The 21,241-nt window shown below is 44.3% G+C and overlaps 1 protein-coding gene across 1 annotated transcript; it reads left to right on the top strand.

The window, feature by feature from the left end:
- Window positions 1-461: 461 nt before the first annotated feature.
- Window positions 462-20,568, top strand: chrd (chordin; the record flags this gene model as incomplete). The annotated part of the gene is made up of 21 exons (XM_083984819.1): window positions 462-612; window positions 2,636-2,739; window positions 3,318-3,456; window positions 5,721-5,873; window positions 5,982-6,093; window positions 6,599-6,686; window positions 7,914-8,055; window positions 8,357-8,494; window positions 9,443-9,525; window positions 11,678-11,825; window positions 13,280-13,386; window positions 14,332-14,611; window positions 15,141-15,382; window positions 15,498-15,611; window positions 18,270-18,461; window positions 18,555-18,648; window positions 18,803-18,859; window positions 19,053-19,156; window positions 19,369-19,638; window positions 20,273-20,366; window positions 20,504-20,568. The coding sequence occupies 21 exons, from the start codon at window positions 462-464 to the stop codon at window positions 20,566-20,568; spliced, it is 2,877 nt and encodes a 958-aa protein (XP_083840945.1).
- Between the last annotated feature and the right edge of the window lie 673 nt (window positions 20,569-21,241).

Raw genomic sequence — 21,241 nt, 5'->3', positions numbered from 1 at the left:
CTCCCATCATCTCTCTCTCTCTCTCCTCCCTCCTCCTCCTCCTCCCTCCCTCCCTCCTCCTCCTGCTCCCGGTGGCTGCTTCAAGCTGTCAGGGCAGCGGGGGCTATAAAGCAGAGCGGTGAGGAGGAGGAGGCTGCTGGTGCTGAGGAAACACTCACGGTGCTGTGGAGCTGGACCTCGGATCATTAAAAAAAAAAAAAGAAAAGAAAAGAAAAAAAAGCCGGAGACTTTTCAAACTTGATGACAACGGACACTTGGATATAAGGAAGAGAGAGAGAGGGAGAGAGAGTGTGTGTGTGTTTTGTTTTTTCTGTTGGTGTCTTCTCCTGAAACACAACCCGCAGCAGCCGGAGGACGGACACACATCAGCCTCCTGTCCTGCGGTACAGAGAGAGAGAAGAGGAGAAAGGAGAAGGAGAAAGGAGAGGAAGGAAGGAAGGAAGGAAGGAAGGGTTTTGGGGATGCTGGATCCGCGCGCGCTCCGCTCCTTGCTGTGCGTCCTGAGCGCGTGGCTGCTGCTGCTACTGCGCACCGGAGCGGCCTCGCGGCTCAAGTCCCCCGCTCTGCCCATCCAGTCCGAGAGGGAGCCGCTGCCCTTCAAAGGCCTGTCAGGTAAAGTCCAGAGTCACTTCTTTCATTTCTCCACGGCTGCGATAGTTTCATCTTTAAAACTGAGAGCGAAACTCCCTTTAGAAAGTCGTCAATTTTTCATCCAACAAGTCCCGGACATGTTGATTTGAGCTGCTTTCAAGTGAATACGCGTCGATAATGAGCCATTAGAAACTCTTAATCAACTCGGCTGACACGTCACACGATAATCTATTGATTTTATGCACAATTTCAAACTTGAAAGCTATTAATCCAAGTGGGGGCAGCAACGAGCTACAGCTAAATATCACTGAGATTTTGTCAAAATGAGTGCATTTGTATCTCTGATGATGAAGCCGAATTGGAGTGTAGACACCATACTGCTGTTAAAAGTGGTATAAATGTGTTTTATTGACATTTTCCTGCTTTAAAAACAAGAAATATTGTAGTTGTCTTACTACATGATGCACTCCGGTCTCCTGTGAGTTAATCCTGCTGTGGTTTATAACAGTCCCAGTGGTTAACGGTTTAAAAAAATATTTATAAGTTTAAGAGAAAGAAAAAAAAGAAAAAGAAACAACTCTCCTCTCAAATTTTCCCACTGTAAATAAGCATTTCTGTTGAATTTCCATCATGCAGCCTGTACTTGGGCTTTTTTTTTTTTTGCTCATGTGTTAAGCAGCGGCAAACATCTGAGTCATAACCGCAGTGAATGCCATTTGATTCATGTGTGAAAAAGCCCCTGCACTGCGGTTTTTACAAGGTAACCTCTCTCTCTCTCTCTTAAGTTACTAAAATCCACGTTAACCTCGTGGACGTTGTAATTCAGCCACTTAGTGGGAGAAAAAAAACTGTAATCAATCGACTTTCCATTACCGAGCATTGGCTCCTCATAGGAGATGATTTATTTCAGCAGAGACAGAAGTGGCAGCCGGAGCGCGCGGCTCACAGTTTGGCTCCCTGTAACCGGACTGGACTGTTTAAAGTTGTGTGTAGTCACTGTAATGAAAGAATAATGTGAACCAGGTTGGTAGCGCAGAGAGAGAGAGAGAGAGAGAGAGAGAGAGAGAGAGAGAGAGAGAGAGCACAGTTTTCAGCTCCAGTGCAAAGTTGGACAGGGGTAACATCACGTTTAGTGTGTGTGTGTGTGGTCTGTGCATGCACACACACTTCTTCCAGCCACTTATCCAAACCTCAAAAAAAAAAAAAAAAAAAACACTATAATATCCCTGAAGTAACTCAGCGTGACTAACACTCCATTATGATAGCAGTATAGTAATAATAACACTAAAAGCTGCTTTTACCTGCTGTAACATCAACATACAACACACTCAGTATATACAGTATATATTATTCTATTATGACTTCCTGCCTCCTGTAATTAAGCAGGTAACCCACACACACACACACACACACACACACACACACACACACACACACACACACACACACACACACAAACAGTCCTGCTGCCTTCAAGTGACATCTGAGAATCTCTTTCACGAGACTCTGTGTGTGTGTGTGTGTGTGTGTGTGTGTGTGTGTGTGTGTGTGTTTGTGTGTGTGTGTGTGTGTGTGTGTGTGTGTGTGTGTGTGCATTTCTGGGAATCTCTCGATAATCTCTCTGTGGAAAATTGAACGTCTCCTCTCCTCGCATGGATCATTAAGATGAGACAGGATGCAAGGTTGAGTCCCAAAAAGCAAAAAAAAAAAAAAAAACAACTCCTGAGGCATCCAGGCAGGGAGCGCTCGGCTCGGCTCGGTCGCCTCCAACCGACCGACCGACCAGCCAACATGCCAGGGAGCTCCAGATTTATTCTGTTGAAAATATTTGAACATTTGGTAACTGTGGTTGGGTTTCTGTCTGAGGTGGTTTTGTCATCAATATTAGGACGTTTGTACAAGTCATAAGTTTAAAAAAAAGAAGAAAAGAAAAAGCCAGAGCTGAATTAATTCTAGAGGGGGAAAACCTTCACGTGTAATCATGTCATTTCACTTCAGTTTTTTTTTCTAATGGAGACCATGTGTCTTGTGTTTTGTGTTGCAGGATGCTCGTTTGGAGGTCGCTTCTACTCCCTGGAGGACACATGGCACCCAGACCTGGGCGAGCCCTTTGGCGTCATGCACTGCGTCCAGTGCCACTGTGAACCTGTGAGTGCTAATCCCACTTTCTTATTGCATTACTTCAATCTGCAGGTGCTGCAGTTGATGTTTGATGAAGATGATACAAAGACTTAGACTTAGAGATACTTTATTGATCCCAGTAGTGCACATACATAATATAATATAATATAATATAATATAATATAATATAATATAATATAATATAATATAATATAATATAATATAATATACGGTAACATAATATAGTATAAGGGGATTAGAAAAGTAAGAGAAAATATACACACTATAAACATCCATATAAGTTATGTACATCGATATGTTATGAAATAAAACACTAATATTAGAGTAAATAGAAGAAACTGTGCCAAATTAAACAAGCATTATATAAAAACTGTGCAAACACAGCTGTGCAAAGAGTTGTTGTTATTGTTTTTTACCCAAGCAGTGTAGTGCAGTCTAATGGCCAGAGGTACAAACCATAGAGGTTTTGACACACAAAGCGACAACATCAATTTTATATGTTTTTTTTTTTACCACCTGGAACATACAAATGCGTGTTGAAATATCTGAATTTTTGTGTGATTTGTCGATTGTTTCTCCCTCAGCAAAAGACTCCGCAGAAGAGTCGGCGTGGCAAGGTTCTCGGGAAGGTGAACTGCAAGAACATCAAGCAGGACTGTCCCAACCCGGCCTGCGACGACCCCGTCCTCCTGCCGGGCCACTGCTGCAGAACCTGCCCTAAAGGTAACACACCGACCAATCAGCAGCCAGAGGTTTTTCACAATAAAAGTCTCTGCAGCAGCAACAGCAGCAGTTTACGTAAATCACTGCGGCCTCATTCCCACAGTTTTGTTTAACCCCGATTCGCTCCACCACATCCTCCTCCTCCTCCTCCTCTTCTTCTTCCTCCTCCTCCTCCTCCTCCTCCTCCTCCTCCTCCTCCTCCTCCTCCTCCTCCTCCTCCTCCTCCTCCTCCTCCTCCTCCTCCTCCTCCTCCTCCTCCTCCTCCCTGAGTCAACTAGTTAGCCTTCGGAGCAGCTGCAGGACACAATGAGCGGGTCAATTGATTTTCCATTCAGCCGCATCAAATGCACATTTTCTGTGACCAGCTGCGGCTCAGAGTTACCACCCATCCACTCGGCCTCATTCACACGTCGCCACCGACACAATCCCACCTTATTAGAGAATTAGAGCTCCCCTACGCGCACACAGACACACACACACAGGGTGGGTCCTCATGTCACACTGTTATTCAGCAGATTGAGTGTGTGTGTGTGTGTGTGTGTGTCTGGTAATGGAAATGGAAAGTCAAGGTAAAGGACAGACACACTGCGCTGTGTGTTGTGGTCGAGTTTTTAAGGAAAAGCTTGAGTGTGTTTGTCTTAACGTTTGGCACCGACGGCAGCGAGCGTGTTTGTGTAAGCGATGGAAAGTGATGTTTGTGTGTTTATATACGCGTGTGTGTCTAAGTGTGTGTAATGGCTAGTGCACCTGAGGATACACTGCTGCTAAGTGTGTGTGTATGTGTGTGTGTTGGGGAGGAGAGAGAGTGAGAGTGACGTTGCCCAGGAGCCCTTCAGTGAGTGATGAGATCTGAGACGGGTGGTGGGTGGCGAATGTTTGTGTGTGTATAAGTGCATGTGCATGTGTGTGGGTGTCTGTGTGTGTGTGTGTGTGTGTGTGTGTGACACTGAGAAAGAAAGACAGGAAGCAGACAGTCCAGCTCAACTCCTCGGAAAACAACCCTCAGAGGAATAAAGTTTGGGTGACTAAGAGGCAATGTGGACTTTTCTTCCTCAAGATTGTGTCAGTGTTTGTGTACACGTGTACTTGTATTGCTATGCATGTGAGGACCATGTTTGAGTTTTAAACCATCAGAGTGAGGACATTTTGGTAAAATGAGGACATTTTGGCCGGTTCTCACTTTCTCTGACCCCTTAAGTTAAGACTTTATAATAACTAGGTTATTATAATTAGGTTTAAGTTAGGTTAAGAGTAATGGTTAAGTTTAGGTGTTTGTTTTGGATGGTTAAGGTTAGGATAAGGGGCTAGGGAAAACATTATGTCAATGAGTGTCATCACAAAGATAGCCAAACAAACGTGTGTGTGTGTGTCCATGACATCAGGGTTGGACCAGGAAAGCAACCCAACCTTGGATTTAATCGCTTGGGGTGGGCGTGGAAACATCTGATTGGCCACACACACACACTCTCTTTCACACACTCTCTCTCTCACACACACACACACACACACCTGCGAGGACAGGTGAAGACACAGACAAACTCTTTACGGATCACGTGACGACCCGCCTGTGTCCAGCGCCGCGTGACATCAGGATGCACCGCAGCTCGAGTGGAACAGCGGCTCATTGTTGGGAATCGTCACTCCCAATTCTGCTAAAGCTCCTCAGCTGCAGGGGATCCCCCCCCCCCCCAAACTCCCCCCGAACCCCTGGCCGAGAGACAGAGAGAGGGAGAGTGGGGTTTTAACCTCCACCATTGGCTTCAAATCGGCGTCCGACATCCTCTAAATCATTCCTGGGCTCGTGCATTTTTCACTCCTCATCCGTACTCAAAACACAGCCGAGGAAAATAAAGTGGACAGACATCCGCCGCCGTCGCTCGCCGCCTGCTGCTCTTGCTGCCTTAGTCTCATTTGTGCAGCAGAGTTCGGCGAGCGGCCGGAGCAGACAGAATGTGTTTTGAAATGTTTGGGTTCACATGGTTTATCTTGCCAGAAATGAGAAAAGCACTCGCAGTAAACCTGCGTCCCTTCCAGAACAAAAATTGAAAACGAATAAAACATGTTCGTATTTGTACAAAATCAGATCAAATTAGAGTTGATTTAAGTGAAAGTCCAGAGGCCGGCGACAGCAGCTTGTATACACTGGCAGCCTGCACACGGCTCCATATGTTTACTTTATTTTTCCTGGGTGTTCAGCAGGTATCGGAGTTTATTTGACTGTTTTTTTTAACTTTTTTTTTTTAACTTTTCCCTCTTTTTCGCAGGTGACGATGACACAACGCAGACGGACTCGGTGCTGGAGAACTTTGAGTATTTCCACGAGAAAGGCAAAGAGAAAGAGGACGACCTCCACAAATCTTACAACGACAGATCCTACCTGAGCTCCGAGGACCTGGGGCCCGGGGAGAGCCGCACTGGTGAGCAGAGGCAACACTTGAACGCATCACAGCAAAACACACTGTTTTTAACTTGTTTAAAGAAAAAGAAAAAACATATTAACCCCCCCTCTCCTCCCCTTGCTGCAGATTTCGTAGCTGTGCTGACTGGATCCACAGACCCGTGGAGCTCCAGCGGCGTCGCCAGAGCTCGGTTCTCCTTGACCAGAACCAGCCTGGCCTTCTCCATCACATACCAGAGGTAAAAACACACCAGAGCCCCCCGGGAAAAAAAAGTCTGCTGCTACGTCTCTTTCAATTCAATTTGGTCCTAAACTTCAGCAGCTCCTCCAGCGTTCATCTCAAACAACCCTGAAATGTTTAGAGAAGCAAATTTTAGGAAAATGTCCTGTTTTTTTTTTTTTTTCAGTTTCAGTCGTTCGAGGCAAAAAAAACTGGAGTTAGACACATGTTGTTGTTATTAAGCTCAGACCAGCACATATACATGTATATTATGGCTGTCAGTTGATTAAAGTGCACTTTTTTTATTTGTTCAAAATGTAACTTGAACGATTTTTCATGGACGCTGATTTATGCAAATATAACTCTATTATGCATGAATCAAATATAATGCAAATATTGTCCAGAATGCCTTTAAGGCCTCACATATCCTTATCTTATCTTATCTTATCTTATCTTAAATCTTAAATCTTAATTTATATTAAGCATTTGATACATTTTTGTCACCCCTCCCTCTCTCTTTGCAGAATGGCTCGTCCCAGTAAAATCGTCTTCCTGGACTCAGATGGGAACTCTGCCTTTGAGTACCGGGTTCCCAGGGGACAGTCGGACATGGTGAGCACGTAAACATAAACAGAAAAATAATCTTTCATCCAGTTGATGCTGTTTTTGTTACGTTTGTGTGTGCGTGTGTGTGCACGGCATCTGTGTGTGTGTATGTGAGTGTTTCCTGAGAGAGATGAAGTGTTGGTATGATAAATGGTCGCACATGCTCCAAATCTGACTTTGTCCCCTCGTAACTCACCCAGCAATAACAAATGATAAACACACACACACACACACACACACACACACACACACACACACACACACACAGACACAGATAAACACACACACAGGCACGTACACACACACACTTCCTTTTGTGCTTCACTGCCTTTCTATAAACACTGTAAACTCTTGATTGTCCGGCTGCAGTAAACATCCACACTCACTCTTTGGCAGGTTTCACATCCACACAAACTGGGTTTATTCATAATAATAATATTAATATTGATAATAATAATAATAATAATAATAATAATAAAAATGATACAGATAAATCAGAAACGAATACGTCGGCGCTGTAACAGTAGTACCCATTCATGCCTGTCCACACACAGATCCCAGAGGTCCAACTCGGATCACTTACACATCATTTCCTGCCAAAACACACACACACACATAGACACACACACAGACACACACACACATCTCCTCATTCCATCTCAGACCCCGACGCTGCGCTCGGCGAGGCAGCAGCCCCCTAAATACAGGTCCCAGGAACTGGCCTATTATTATTTTTAGATAAATGTCAGTGTCAAGCACCAGAGGACCTCAGAGAAAACACTCTGGCACAAACAGAGGAGGAGGAGGAGGAGGATGAAGAGGAGGAGGGGGTGGGGGAGCAGAAAACTTTTGGAAAAGGAGAATTTTTCACGCGTTACATCAGCTCTTAGCAGGAGGACAGAGAGCGTATCGCTAATTAAAACTGAGATTTACCCCCAAACTCTTGAGTTATGAGGTGCGGCACAACGCCACATTTCTTCCCCTCCACCCTCCTCTTCCTCCTCCTCCTCCTCCTCCTCCTCCTCTTCCTCCTTGAGAAGCAGTCGTGGTTTTTATGGTTTTTAACATTTGCAGCCTCGGGCCTGTGCGCTGCGATCACATGTGTGTGATGCATTCAGCAGATGTGTGCGTGTGTGTGTTGTCTCTGTCTGTTTAGACGTGTGTGTTTCCATAACATTTTGTCTTGGTCTCACCTGCATGTTTGTGTTTTCTTTTGTGTGTGTGTGTGTGCAGATCTGCGGCGTGTGGAAGAACCTGGCCAAACCTCTGATGCGACAGCTGCAGTCCGAGCAGATGCACGTCCGCCTGGCGACGTCGACGAGCCGGCGGGAGGAGGTGGAGGGGAAGATCATCAAGCACAGAGCTCTGTTTGCCGGTGCGTGTGCAGGGCCAAGGATATTATAGCAGTTTTATTGTGTAATATTCCTTTAACAACATGTGCACGCATTTGTTTTTGTGTAGCAGTACACAATAAAAACTCAATATTTACAAATCGAAGCAATTGTATACATTCTCGTGTAATCTTAAAAAGCCTCGCGTGGATTAATGTAGTGAAAAAGTGAGCGCTTTGTTTACAGAGGAGCTTTTGTATAGAAGAGCTGTAAGAGAATACGAATACTCCGTGTGCTAACATACGTGTGTGTGTGTTTGTGTTTGTGTGTGTCTTTTATGTGCAGAGACGTTCAGCTCGACTCTGACGTCCGAGCAGGAGAATTCGGGGATGGGAGGCATCGCCATGTTGACGCTAAGCGACACGGAGAACAACCTTCACTTCATCCTGATCCTGCAAGGACTCATCACACACAAAGACAAAGGTGAGAGAGGGAGAGGGGAAGGAGGAGGAGGAGGAGGTGTTGGAGAGAAACTGGAGGTCGTTAAGGTCACATGATCCAAAGTGAACAACAAACACTGAGCTCTGATCGGTCCTGTAGCTGATCAGATCGTCAATATCCCCCTGATCCTTTTGGTATGAGATCCAAAACAGCTTTTATTGTCAAGTACTTATTATAAACAAAGGAGGAATTTGACTAAGCAGGAACACATTTTAAGTTAGTATAAGACAAGAACAACTTGATACAAATAAAGCAAATTAGGAGAAATAATAGGAAAAAATATATAATGAGATTTTTATATAATTTTTGGAGCTTATTAGTCTTTTCCTTCTTCTGTAAGACTTCATAATGAAAAGTAAATAATCTAATATAAATTGACATAGATCAGTGGTTCCCAACCTTTTTTTGGCTCGTGACCCCATTTTGACATCACAAATTTCATGCTGCGTGTCAATCAAGATGCGCCAGCTCAGATATTTTCATATGCTGCATTTTATTAAATAAAAGTAAAAGTATAGAATACAGTTGTTTAAGAATGGATGTGAATAAAACAATAATAATAGTTATTTTGGCAGTTTTTTTTAATAAATTAGGCTACTAGACATTTCAGATGACCCCATTTGAATTCCAGTCGACCCCACGTGGGGTCCCGACCCCAAGGTTGAAAAACACTGACATAGGTGATACCAAAGCAATTAAGTAAATCAAGTCCTAGACATCCAAATTTAAAAAAATAAAGACAGAAAAAAATAGTAAAATATAATAGATAACAGGCAGAAAAGAGAAACCAAACCAATCCAAATGGCTGAAACCTGCATGAAAGATGTTACGAGAAAAATAATTTATATGAAACAAATGTGCACTTTGATCTCTAACCTCTCTGATTATTGGTGAATATTAATGTGAATCTGTCTCCGTCTCTCTCCTCAGAGCCTCTGGTGGTGCCGATCCGAGTCCAGCTCGTCTACCGCCAACACGTCCTGAGGGAGATCCGAGCCAACGTCACTTCTCATGTGAGTAATAATAATAATACCAATCTATCAATAATCTGTGAGCTGATCAATACAGGATTTAGTTGGATTAGATGCAGATTGTGGAGTTAGAGGGTAAAAGTGTTATCTAGGAGGAGGAGGAGGAGTGTTGTTAGGAACATATGACACAGCAGTCGTCTCCCCCCTCCTCTCTCTCTCTCTCTCTCTCTCGGAGACGGATGTGGTTTGGTCACCACATCCCTGAGCGCTGTTGTCGCCGCCGCTCTGATCACAGCTAACTACCCCGAGACGTGACAAGAAGAGATTGATGTAGAGACGAGTGAAGGAAGAGTAGGAGGAGGAGTAGGAGGAATAAAAAACGAGAGGAGAGAGAAAGTGTGTGAGAGGAGACAGATGTGAGCGAGGGATGAGAGACACAGAGGAAAAGAGGGGAGGGAGGGGAAGTAGAGAGGATGGACTGCTGCTACACACTCCTCACACATGTCAGTGGTTAGCGGTCTGTGGGCTGAGATGGATGGAGGGAGGAAGGAGGGAAGGAGAAGGAGGGAGTGATGAAAAGCGGGTCTGTTTTTAATTCTGCCAGGAATTGCATGAAGGGCCGTCGCGCTGCGTTCAAAAAAGCCGAGAGGAGACTGTCCGTGAAAAATATGTGAAAGGTTTTTGGAGGCAACACGACCCCTGCAAGCGTTCCCCGAGCAAAGACAGGCCCGAACACCAAATACCAACCAAGAGAGAGAAAGAGAGAGAGAGAGAGAGAGAGAGAGAGAGAGAGAGAGAGAGAGAGAGAGAGAGAGAGAAAAAACCCCGCTGACTCAACCTTAAATCCTGCTGAGTCACAGATGGAGGAGAAGAAAATTTGATTCTTTAAATGTGTGAAGTCATGTTTTTTACTGGACCAATAATCCTGACAGTGTTACAGCTCTGCCTGATTTACGCAGGACGTCGATATATCCTTCCTCGCCTTCACTTCTCCATCATTATTCTCTCCATTCATTTTGTCCACACAGACACACACACACACACACACACACACACACACACACACACACACACACACACACACACCAGTCTCTGCTTTGGCTTCCCACCGTGTGGATTTATGGTACATGTATATTTATATTGAACCGAGGCCCCGAGGTCATAAAAGTAACATTTCTTCAACACGCTCGTACATCTGTCGTATTAATCCAGCATTTCTCAACGTCCTCTAAACCCCCCCCCCCCCCCCCATTCTCCTTCCCTCCTTCCCTCCCTTCGTCCCGTCCCTGCCAGAGTCCAGTCTGCCTGCTCGAAATTAAAAACTTTACTCAATATGAAACGTGTTACGGCAATGCGGGCCATGTTTTTTGCCCAGGGTTCAGGCATTTAAAAATCTGTGTTGTCATGTAATGTGACCGTCTTGTGTCTGTAATGGATTCTGACTCTGCGATTCTTTTTGCGACTTGCTCCGAATTGATTTCTACAGGGGGGGGGGGGGCTCGGAGTGGTTTTCCCCACTGGCGATGCTCGGCTTGTTTTTTATTTAGCATAAACTGATGTGACAAGTTCATTTTAGTTTAAAAAACAAATCTGGTCTCGTTTTAAGTGACATGTGTGATGATAAAGCCGCTCCAGGTTTCTATATTAATACTGTTGAAATAGAAATCAAATAGAAATGCACACAGCCTGTATTGAGAAAATGAGTCTTAAAAAAAACAGCTGTCAGGACTTCCTGTGACTTTGTGATGTCACAACGAAGCCCCGCCCCCTCACCACCTGGACCCACCATCCATCCTAGACTTTGCAAAATTTGGTTTCTCTGAGTGTTTTATTCTGAAATCTGCTCAGATTTTTTAATGGATCAGTCAGAAAACAGTCATCCAATCAGAAGAGAGACTCAGAGCCTCCTCTCTTCTGATTGGCTGACACCGACCTGTTGTTACCAGAGCTCCAGTGAGAAGCTCTGGAAAAAACTACCCAGAGATTTTTTTTTTTGGGATCTCAAAACCTCCAATATAATCTTCTCATGGATCAACACTTCAAAATAAAACACAGGGGGGGGGGGGAATATGGAGCTTTTAAATAAGTTGTTGATATAAATAAAATGTTAAAGTGGTGCTGAAAAGTTTTCTGTTCGCACTGGAAAATGCATTTCTTATTTCTCTTAACCGTTCCAAATAAAAATCCGTTGCAGGATCCAGACTTCGCCGAGGTGCTGACAGACCTGAACAGCCGCGAGCTCTTCTGGTTATCTCGCGGTCAGCTGGAGATCGCCGTGGCGACAGAGGATCAAGATCCCCGCCAGATCTCCGGCTTCATCACTGGCAGGAAATCTTGTGACAGTAAGTCTGACCCCCCGCAAACAAACACACACACACACACACATGGGTCCGTGCTTGACGCTGTAGATGCAACAAACACGGCGTGCATGCGTGCGTGTATGTGCTGTTGTTGCGTTACAGTTGGTGTGCGCTCGTCCATCTGTGGCTGTTTTTGTCATTCTGCTCCATAAATACTTTACTTTTTTTTCTTTCTTCTTTCTTTCTGTCTCCGTCCTTTCAAGTCTTATCGCTGTAGGGGGGAAACAATGTTTATAGACCTTCTGTTTGACTTGGTGGCCCACCAACACTGTGTATGCATGCCCGTGTGTTTGTGTGTGTGTGTGTGTGTGTGTGTGTGTGCAATTGTGTGTGTTAGACAAGAAAGACAAGAGGTTTGAGGAATGTAGTGGACAGCCCAATCGCCTGGAACCGTAAAAAGCACGCACACATGTTGCTTTTTCACGGGACGCATACTTGAACATGAACGAGGAACATCAAGGTGTCCAGATACAGGAACGCAAACACAACACAGATATGGATAAAGATGCTTTTTGTGTGTGTGTATGTGTGTGAGGGTTACACACACACACACACACACACACACACACACACACACACACACACACACACACACACACACACACACACACACACACACACACACACACACACACACACACACACACCGGTGCTGCCAAGGTCACAGTCTGCTGGACCTCACTCTCCATGCTGGTGTTCCATTGCTGTGATTAACAGCTTGACGTTATGTGTGAAGAATTCAAACCCAACACACTCCTTCCTTCTTTCCTTCTCTCCTTCTTTCGCTCCTCTCTCCTCCTCCTCCTCCTCCTCCTCCTCTCTGGCTTTTTCTTCTGTCATTTCGAAAAATTCTTCTCGGCACTTTTCTCGTCCGTCTCTGTTACTCATTCCCTCCTGTCCTTCTCGGCTCAATCTTTTTAAGCCTACTGCATTCAACAAGGGTTACCTCATACTAAGGCTTAACCTTGGGTGTGTGTGTGTGTGTGTATGTGTGTGTGTGTGCAGCAGACAGGGCTTTAACATGTATGTTTTTGGCTCAAGGTCTCACACAATTACACAAGCAGAAACGCCTCCTGATTAGCAGTTTTCAATTGAATCTGTCCCCTCAATGACTCCGACTCCGTGAAGGGATGATGACAGTATGGGCATATGTGTGTGTGTGTGTGTATGTGTGTGTGTGTGTGTGGCTGCAGGACGTGAGGGAATGTAACCGTGTCCCCCCCCCCCTCCCCTTCCTCTCCGTCAACTCAAAAGCACATTTCTAACATGACATGAAGTGGTTGCCTCATCTCGCCTGCTGTCAGGCTCCACTACGGTTTAATGGAGGGAAACTCCGAGGGGAGAGGCGATGGTTTCAGATAAGTGACGTTGAGCAGGAATGTGTTTTTTCTTTTTTTTATATATTAATCTGTTTTTTGTTTTCGTCTGGCCCCCAGCTATTCAGAGCGTGATGTCCAGCGGCGATGCGCTGACCCCGGGGAAGACGGGAGGCGTTGGATCGGCCATCTTTCACCTCCATGACAACGGCACCCTGGACTATCAGGTGAGTTTTTTTTTTTAAAGAGGGGGCATGTTAGTTAAAAAACATTGTGTCCCAGAGGCTTCGACTGTTCACGATGATGTGGAGAAAGAAAAATCTTTGACACAGTCCAACCTGATCCGACAGTAAAAACATCTCTGACTCTCTCTCTCGCTCATGGGATTAAACAGAATAAACGGTGATAAACCGAAGCAGAAACATTGAATTGATTACCCCCTTTTTTTTTTTTTTTCGAGTCAAATAAAAAACGATCAAACTCACACCCACACCCACAAGTAATCACCAATTAAACAGCCTCACCACATGTTCCCGCACCTACAAAATAAAAATTATAGTTTTTAAAATCTGTCTGAATTTCCATAAAACGGTCAAATTATCTCGTTAGAGCCGATTTAAATGGAGATTTAAATGGAGACTGATTGTTCCTCATTTAAAAAACACATAATTTCTCATCATCTGTGTACGTTTTGTTTAAATATATATATATATATACATATCTTATATACATATTTGCACTACTACCTCGTTGTTTATTTGCACTACCAACTGACCACCTTAATCCACCGGCCACTTTAATTATCTATGTTTGTACTTGTACATATTCTCTGTTGTATTATGTTATTGCTCAGTTGTTGCTGTCTTCTTTTATATAATAATAATAATAATGCATTTAATTTGTTGGCGCCTTTCAAGGCACTCAAGGTCGCCCTACACATAGATAACAGAAAACATTAGAACAGTACAATACCAAATTATATAAATAAAAATATACAAGTAGCAAACAAGCAGAACATACAAATAGCAAAATAAATGTACAAGTAATAAACATACAGAACATATAGAAAGATTCTGTTTCCTCTATGATCTTATTGCAATGTTTTATTTTCATTAAACAAATGTGATGTTGTTGCCGTAACCTTCTGTTTCTCCTCCTCCTCCTCCGTCCAGGTCCAGGTGGCCGGTCTCACCAGCGACGTGGTCGGCCTCACCATCGAGCTGAAGCCGAGGCGGCGCAACAAGCGCTCGGTGCTGTACGACCTGACGCCCGAGTACGACAAGGCGACGGGCCGGGCGGCGGGCAGCTGGAGCCGGATGGAGGCGCGACACATCCACATGCTGCTGCAGAACGAGCTGTTCATCAACGCGGCCACGGCACACAGCCAGGAGGGCGAGCTGCGGGGGCAGATCAGGGCGCTGCTCTACAGCGGTCTGGAGGCGCCCAGACACGGTGAGGGAGGGAGGACGGGTCATGGTTAAAGGGATAGTTCAACATTTTGGGAAATTGGCCCATTGCCGTAATCCCTACAGTCATAGCAGTAAGTTCGTTACCTTTAATTGTCGGTGCAAGCTGTTTTTAGAACGGCGCGAGCTGCTCAGAGCTACGCTACGGAGGCTAATGGGATTTCTTGACCAACAAGCAGTCTCTGCATTTACATTTAAAACAACTCTGTCTCGTAACATTCTGTTATTATCTCATAGCGTGGTGAATGTGCAGGTCACAACTTGTCTTACCAGAGCGTTTTGGAGTTGTTGGATTGTATATTTGATGTGTTTGATGAGGGAAACCAAGAAATCCCATTAGCCTCCGTAGCGTAGCTCTGAGCAGCTCACGGCTCTGCTCCGCCGTTCTAAAAATAGCTTGCACCGACAAAAAACGACTATAGGGATTATGGCAATGGGCCAAATTGACAAACCACGTTATAAACAAAATATCTTTAGTCGCTTTAACTCACTTTTCTTCCCTTTGCTCCCTGCAGAGCTTCCCACTCCTCTGGCCGGTCACTTTGTGTCTCCGCCCGTGAGAACCGGCGCCTCCGGTCACGCCTGGGTGTCCGTGGACAAACAGTGCCACCTGCACTATGAGATCGTGGTGGCGGGCCTCAGCCGGACGGACGACCTCACCGTCAACGCCCACCTCCACGGGCTCGCCGAGATCGGAGAGATAGACGACAGCTCGGCCGCGCACAAGAGGCTGCTGACCGGCTTCTACGGCTCTCAGGTACGACAGCATCTAAAACAACAGAATAAAAAAATTATACACGTGATAAATCCTGTAGAAACACAAACCTCACAGCCTCGGCTCAACCTCTCCTTCTCTCTCTCTCCTCCTGCAGGCTCAGGGAGTATTAAAGGACATCAGTGTTGAATTACTGCGACACCTGGACCAGGGAACGGCCTTCATCCAAGTCAGCACCAAACTCAACCCCCGAGGAGAAATACGAGGACGGGTATGTGGAGAGAAAAACCACCGAAACCGCACTTTACATTCATTTCTCCCATTTAAATATCATGTTTAACCACATATATTAACCATATGTGGAGTTACTACATCGACACATCTCTCCCCCCTCTGAGCTGTGTTAAGTGTTTTATTATATTTATGGTTTAATATGAGGCTGTTTCTGCTGTAAAAGAGACGGTCCAGAGGTTTTAGAGCCACTGATCCAGATGTGGACAAACACGGAGGGGATTTTTTTTTGGGATTATAGAGAAAGAGGAAGAAAAAAATCACACTTTATAATAAGTACACACTATTAAGCATTAGTTAAGCATTACATACTGAATTCATCATTTATAACACATGAATATTCATTAGTATGTAGTTTATAAACACAGTTAAAATGGTTTTACTCATCATTGATAAGCACTAACTGTAGTTATAAACTACATACTAATGAGTATTCATGTGTTATAAATGAAGAATTCAGTATTGTTTAATCCTTAACTAATGCTTAATAGTGTTTACTTATTATAAAGTGTTACCAAGTTCAATATCAGTAACTTAAACTGAACCGAGACAAAACTAAACCACGGAATTCGACACATTTCCAACAATGTTAAGTGATTTGATGATAGATGAATGACGACATATCAAAAAATGTTTTCTTAAAAAGAAATGAGCTGGAAGAGAGAGATGGGGGCACATTTCCAAGTTTAAAGCCACAAGTTCGTGAGTAACACAAATTTGTGAGAAGAGAAGGCAAATTCTTAAGAAAAAGATATTTTTGTGTGTTTGTTTTTTAAATCAAGGAAGAAAAGGCGTCACTAGACTCTGCAGAAGTGATTCTGGGCTAAAATAAGTTTTTCCTTATCACTTAATCCGACTGAGAAGTAGAGCTTGATAAGATCTTCCACTTCAGGCAGAATCCAAAACAAGTGACGTCTGTTCAACTATTGAACCAGAGTGTTGATAAAAAAAACAAACACAATATTTTGAGTTGTTTTCTGGTAAATTTGTGACTTTTAAACTCGTAAACTGACCCCTCCTCTCTTCTTCCAGTTTGCTTCTTTCTCTAACCCTAAAATCTTCTGTCGTCTAAATTGAATAAATGTTTTTTGCTGCATTATGTAACCATGTGCATCTCAGAGCCAAACCAAAGGGGAAAAAAAGAAAAGAAAGAAATTTCCAAATCCTATAACATGTAAAATGAGACGATTGAGTTACGGAAAGAAGAAGAAGAAGAAGAGGAGGAGGAGGAGAAGAGTCCTTGGGGCCTCCTTTAACCATCTGAGTGTTTATGTGTCTGTGTGATTGCTCACTCACTTAGCGCTTACTAGCCCACACAAACACGCAAACACACACTCACACACACACTTTCACTGGCAGGTGCTGTCTGCCTGCGGAGGCTTTGTTGAAAAGTAAAACCGTTTTATTGGGCCTCAGAAACACACAAGCTCAGACCACAGTCGCCCACAAAACCTATTTGCAGCTTCGCAGGTGTGCTGCTGCCGCCGCCGCCACCACGGCCGCCACCGAGGCCGCCTGACGAGCTCTTTGTTCGGCTGCTTTAATAACAAACAGGTCCGACACATAAACAGCCATCTGCCCGGACCGCACACACACACACACAAACGCCTCCGTTAAAAACGATCAAGTTGTCGATGAATCTCTGACGTCCTAACACGACTTATCTTATCTTATCTTATCTTAACTTAACTTAACTTAACTTAACTTAACTTAACTTAACTTAACTCATCTTATCTTATCTATTATATAACATATAATAAATAACAACATACATTTATATTTAGAAATGTACAAATATAAGACGATTTATGTATCCTCAGTATTTAGCATGTTTATTTGGGGCTTGAAGTTTCTTTCAGCTGATTAACTGTTTCTGAAAGTGAAGGAAATTCAGCTCCATTCAATTAAAAATGATCGTATGATATGCAAAGCTGACCGCACATAGACCAGCTCACTCCCCCCTGACTTATCTTGAAATAACAGAACTGCTTTAAAGAGGTGAAACGTTAAAATAAATAGATACAATAGTGTGTTCACGTCGAGTCTGTAGGTTTGTTTGATGCACTTTTGAAACACAACATGTTCACACTGAACCCTTCTCCACTTGGGCTTTCAAAGTTTCTTCTTTGAGTATTTGCTACTAACATCAAGACAGAGACTGGATGCCGTCGAGCCGGGAGAAACGATGTCTACACACTTAGCACAGAGGAAAAGGAAATACAGTCTGAGTGACGCGCTGGAGGCACCACCAACGGGATCCTCAAGGCTCCAGGCTGTATTTCCTTTTCTTTGCTACTAAATGTGTAAATTCAACCATTTCTCCTGGTGGTAGTTTCCAAGCAAGCTGACATGGCTGCAGGCCCAACTTCACCTGTGCTCTGTCATTGGACAACACACTGACTCTGCCCAGAAATGTCCCGTCTGCACTAAAACATCAAAATACAGTCAGATTCTGCAGACACAATCACCACCACACATGAGGGGAAGCCCATAGATGATGATAAAGCAGGATTTCTCTCCCACAGACTCGTATCTTTAAGTCGTAACGCCTGGAAACCGCAGCTGAAGCCTCTAACGACAGGTTAGAGTCTAACCTGTCAGGACTCCTCTAACCTTCACGCTCGCTCCTTCTCTTCAGGTCCACGTGCAGAACAACTGTGAGTTCGGGACGCGGGGGGAGGCGGAGGAGGCCGAGTTCGACGACCTGTTTGTGAAGGACCCGGAGGAGCTGAAGAAAGACCCTCACACCTGCTTCTTCGAGAACCAGCACCACGCCCACGGCTCCCGCTGGACGCCCACCTACGACAAGTGCTTCTCCTGCAGCTGCCAGGTAAAAAACCAACGACCAGCGAACGCCTCACGGCTGCAGTTTCACCCAGGATTAAAGGATGGAAGTTTCTCTAACTCTCTTTTTTTTTTGCAGAAGCGAACGGTGATCTGTGATCCGGTCATCTGCCCCGTCCTGACCTGCACCAGGACCATCCAGCCCGAGGACAAGTGCTGCCCAGTGTGTGACGGTGAGACGCTGCAGTTTTGTATTTTAACGGTGGATATATATATATATGCCGTTTTTTTTCTTCTCTCTGGTGAAATCCCAGCGTTCCCTGCAGAAATCATAAAAGTTGAAAACTAATTCTGTTTTTATGTCTCCATTTCCTTTTTCCTGCGCAGAGAGGAAGGAGCCCAAGGACATGAAAGCTCCAGAGAGAGTGGAGGAACATCCAGAAGGTATGCACCACCTCCTCCTCCTCCTCCTCCTCTTCTTTTTTTCCCTTCTTCCTCTCAAGCCTTTTATCGTGTCTCTTCATACTTGTGTTTCTTTTCTTTGACTCTCTGCCTACAGTTTAAAGTCCACCACCGTCCTCTCTAACCTTTTTTTTCCTTTCCTCCTCCTCCTCCTCTCCTTCCTCTTTTCTCTCAGGTTGTTACTTTGAAGGAGACCAGAAGATGCACGCCCCAGGAACCACGTGGCATCCCTTTGTGCCTCCCTTTGGCTACATCAAATGTGCCGTCTGCACTTGCAAGGTAAATATACACCAATAAAACCGGCTCACATCTGGCTGGATTTACTTTCCAAAAGCCCTTAATGGATCATTTATCTTGTATTAGACTCCAAAGAAAACTGGGGCATAAATACATTTCTCATCAGCTCGTTGTTGCTCAGACCTTTCCAACTGGAAAAAAAAGACAATAACTCAGCTAATTCTTCCTCTTTCTCTCCTCCTCCTCCTCCTTAGGGATCCACGGGAGAGGTTCACTGTGAGAAGGTGACGTGCCCGGCATTGACCTGCAGCCACCCGGTCAGACGCAACCCGTCCGACTGCTGTAAGGAGTGTCCGGAGGAGGAGCGGACGGCGGCGGCGGCCGGTCTGGAGCACAGCGACATGATGCAGGCCGACGGCCCGCGACACTGCAAGTTCGGCAAGAACTACTATCAGAACAGCGACAACTGGCACCCGTGGGTGCCGCCGATGGGAGAGATGAAGTGTATCAACTGCTGGTGTGACGTAAGTAAAGTACAACTCGTTATAACACGGAGACTCTGAATCCTTGTGTTTAATAACTGAAATAATGGATCACATCTGAGATTTCAAAATAAATTCTTCTAATCTAACAAAATAAAAGTCCTCCAACACTTTAGAGAATACGCTGTTCTTGTGGATGATGTCGCTTGGACCAAATCAAGAATGAAAGATACTGAAATCGATAATTTCATAAGAAAATATAACAATAATTATGTTTCAAATATGTTTTCTGTGACTACAAAGTAAAATGGTGCGAAGAGAATTCTTTATAATTCATAAACGTGAATCAGTTCATCTAAAACATTATCAAATATATGACTTTATGGACGAAACAGGCTCATTATTTTCTGGTATGGTGCAAAAATAATCAACTATTTCTCATCATTTATCGTCTTTATAAGGCGTCAATACATCGTGTTAGTGTCACATGGTTAAATAACAATAAAAAGGGGGGGGGGGTCTTCTTTTTGCAATTAACCAGTTTGAGTTTAAACGGGAAACTCTGTGATCTGGAGTTTTAATGTTTATTGATGATTTTGAATTGATTTTTTGTTGTATGAATTAAAAGTATAATATTTAATCTGACCTCCATCTTTTTCTTCTTCCTCTTCCGCAGCACGGAGTGACCAAGTGTCAGAGGAAACAGTGTCCGGTGCTGACCTGCTCCAACATCACCCGTCCGGAGGGATCCTGCTGTCCCGAGTGTGTTGGTGAGTAACACACACACACACACACACACACACACACACACAGAGAGAGAAATACACACTATTGTATGTATATACTATGTCAGTCAAACACAACACATAGATTTTGTGTCTGACTTTTGTTTTCCTGTTTCCCTCAGACTCCAGAGAGGACGGCGACCTGGCGATGAAGGTTCCAGACAAACGACGACCATGGAGACACTGATCAGACGAACAAACAAACAAACAAACAAACCCACTTTAACCCGTTTAACCCCTCCCTCCCCCCTGATGGACCTAAACCCAGAGCCGTCGCTGGGTCTTCTCGCCCGCCCGCCCACCCCCAGTACCAGCTTCAGGATTGTAATGAACAGAGAGGAGCGGAGACAGAGGAATAATAATAATAATATTATTAATAATGATGATGATGATGATGATGAAATGAAAACAGACTCAACAAATGAAGGATGAAGCCATGAAGAGGAACCAACCAGACTTTATAAACCTGCTGCCTTTTGCTTCCCGCCTTCTGTTTCCGCTGGATTTTATTCTTCATTTTTTCTTTCACTCATTTTTTTTTTTTTTTTTTTCAAAGCAGCTCAACGGGACAAACGATGTAGATGTAGATATGGAAATGAAAACACAGCTGGTGATCGTTGTGAATGCGCTTTCTGTGCTGTTGGATTTTTTATGTTTTATTTTTTTTTATAAAAACCCGGTGAATGTCGGTCCGACTGTGCGAGTTTGTGTTTCACTGACAGGACTTCTTCTTCTCGAAGTTGCAGCCGTAGCTACTGTAGCTCCTCCTCCTCCTCCTTCGCTCTCACTGGACGTAGCGTCGCTTAGATCTGTGTGAATGTGTGTGTTGAGTGTTGATGTGTACATGTTTGTGTGAGTGT

The sequence above is a fragment of the Trachurus trachurus genome, assembly GCF_905171665.1.
Source record: "Trachurus trachurus genome assembly, chromosome: 13".
NCBI classification, from domain to species: Eukaryota; Metazoa; Chordata; class Actinopteri; order Carangiformes; family Carangidae; genus Trachurus; species Trachurus trachurus.
Note: the sequence above shows the minus strand (reverse complement) of the source record. Positions and strands in the feature narration are given on the sequence as shown.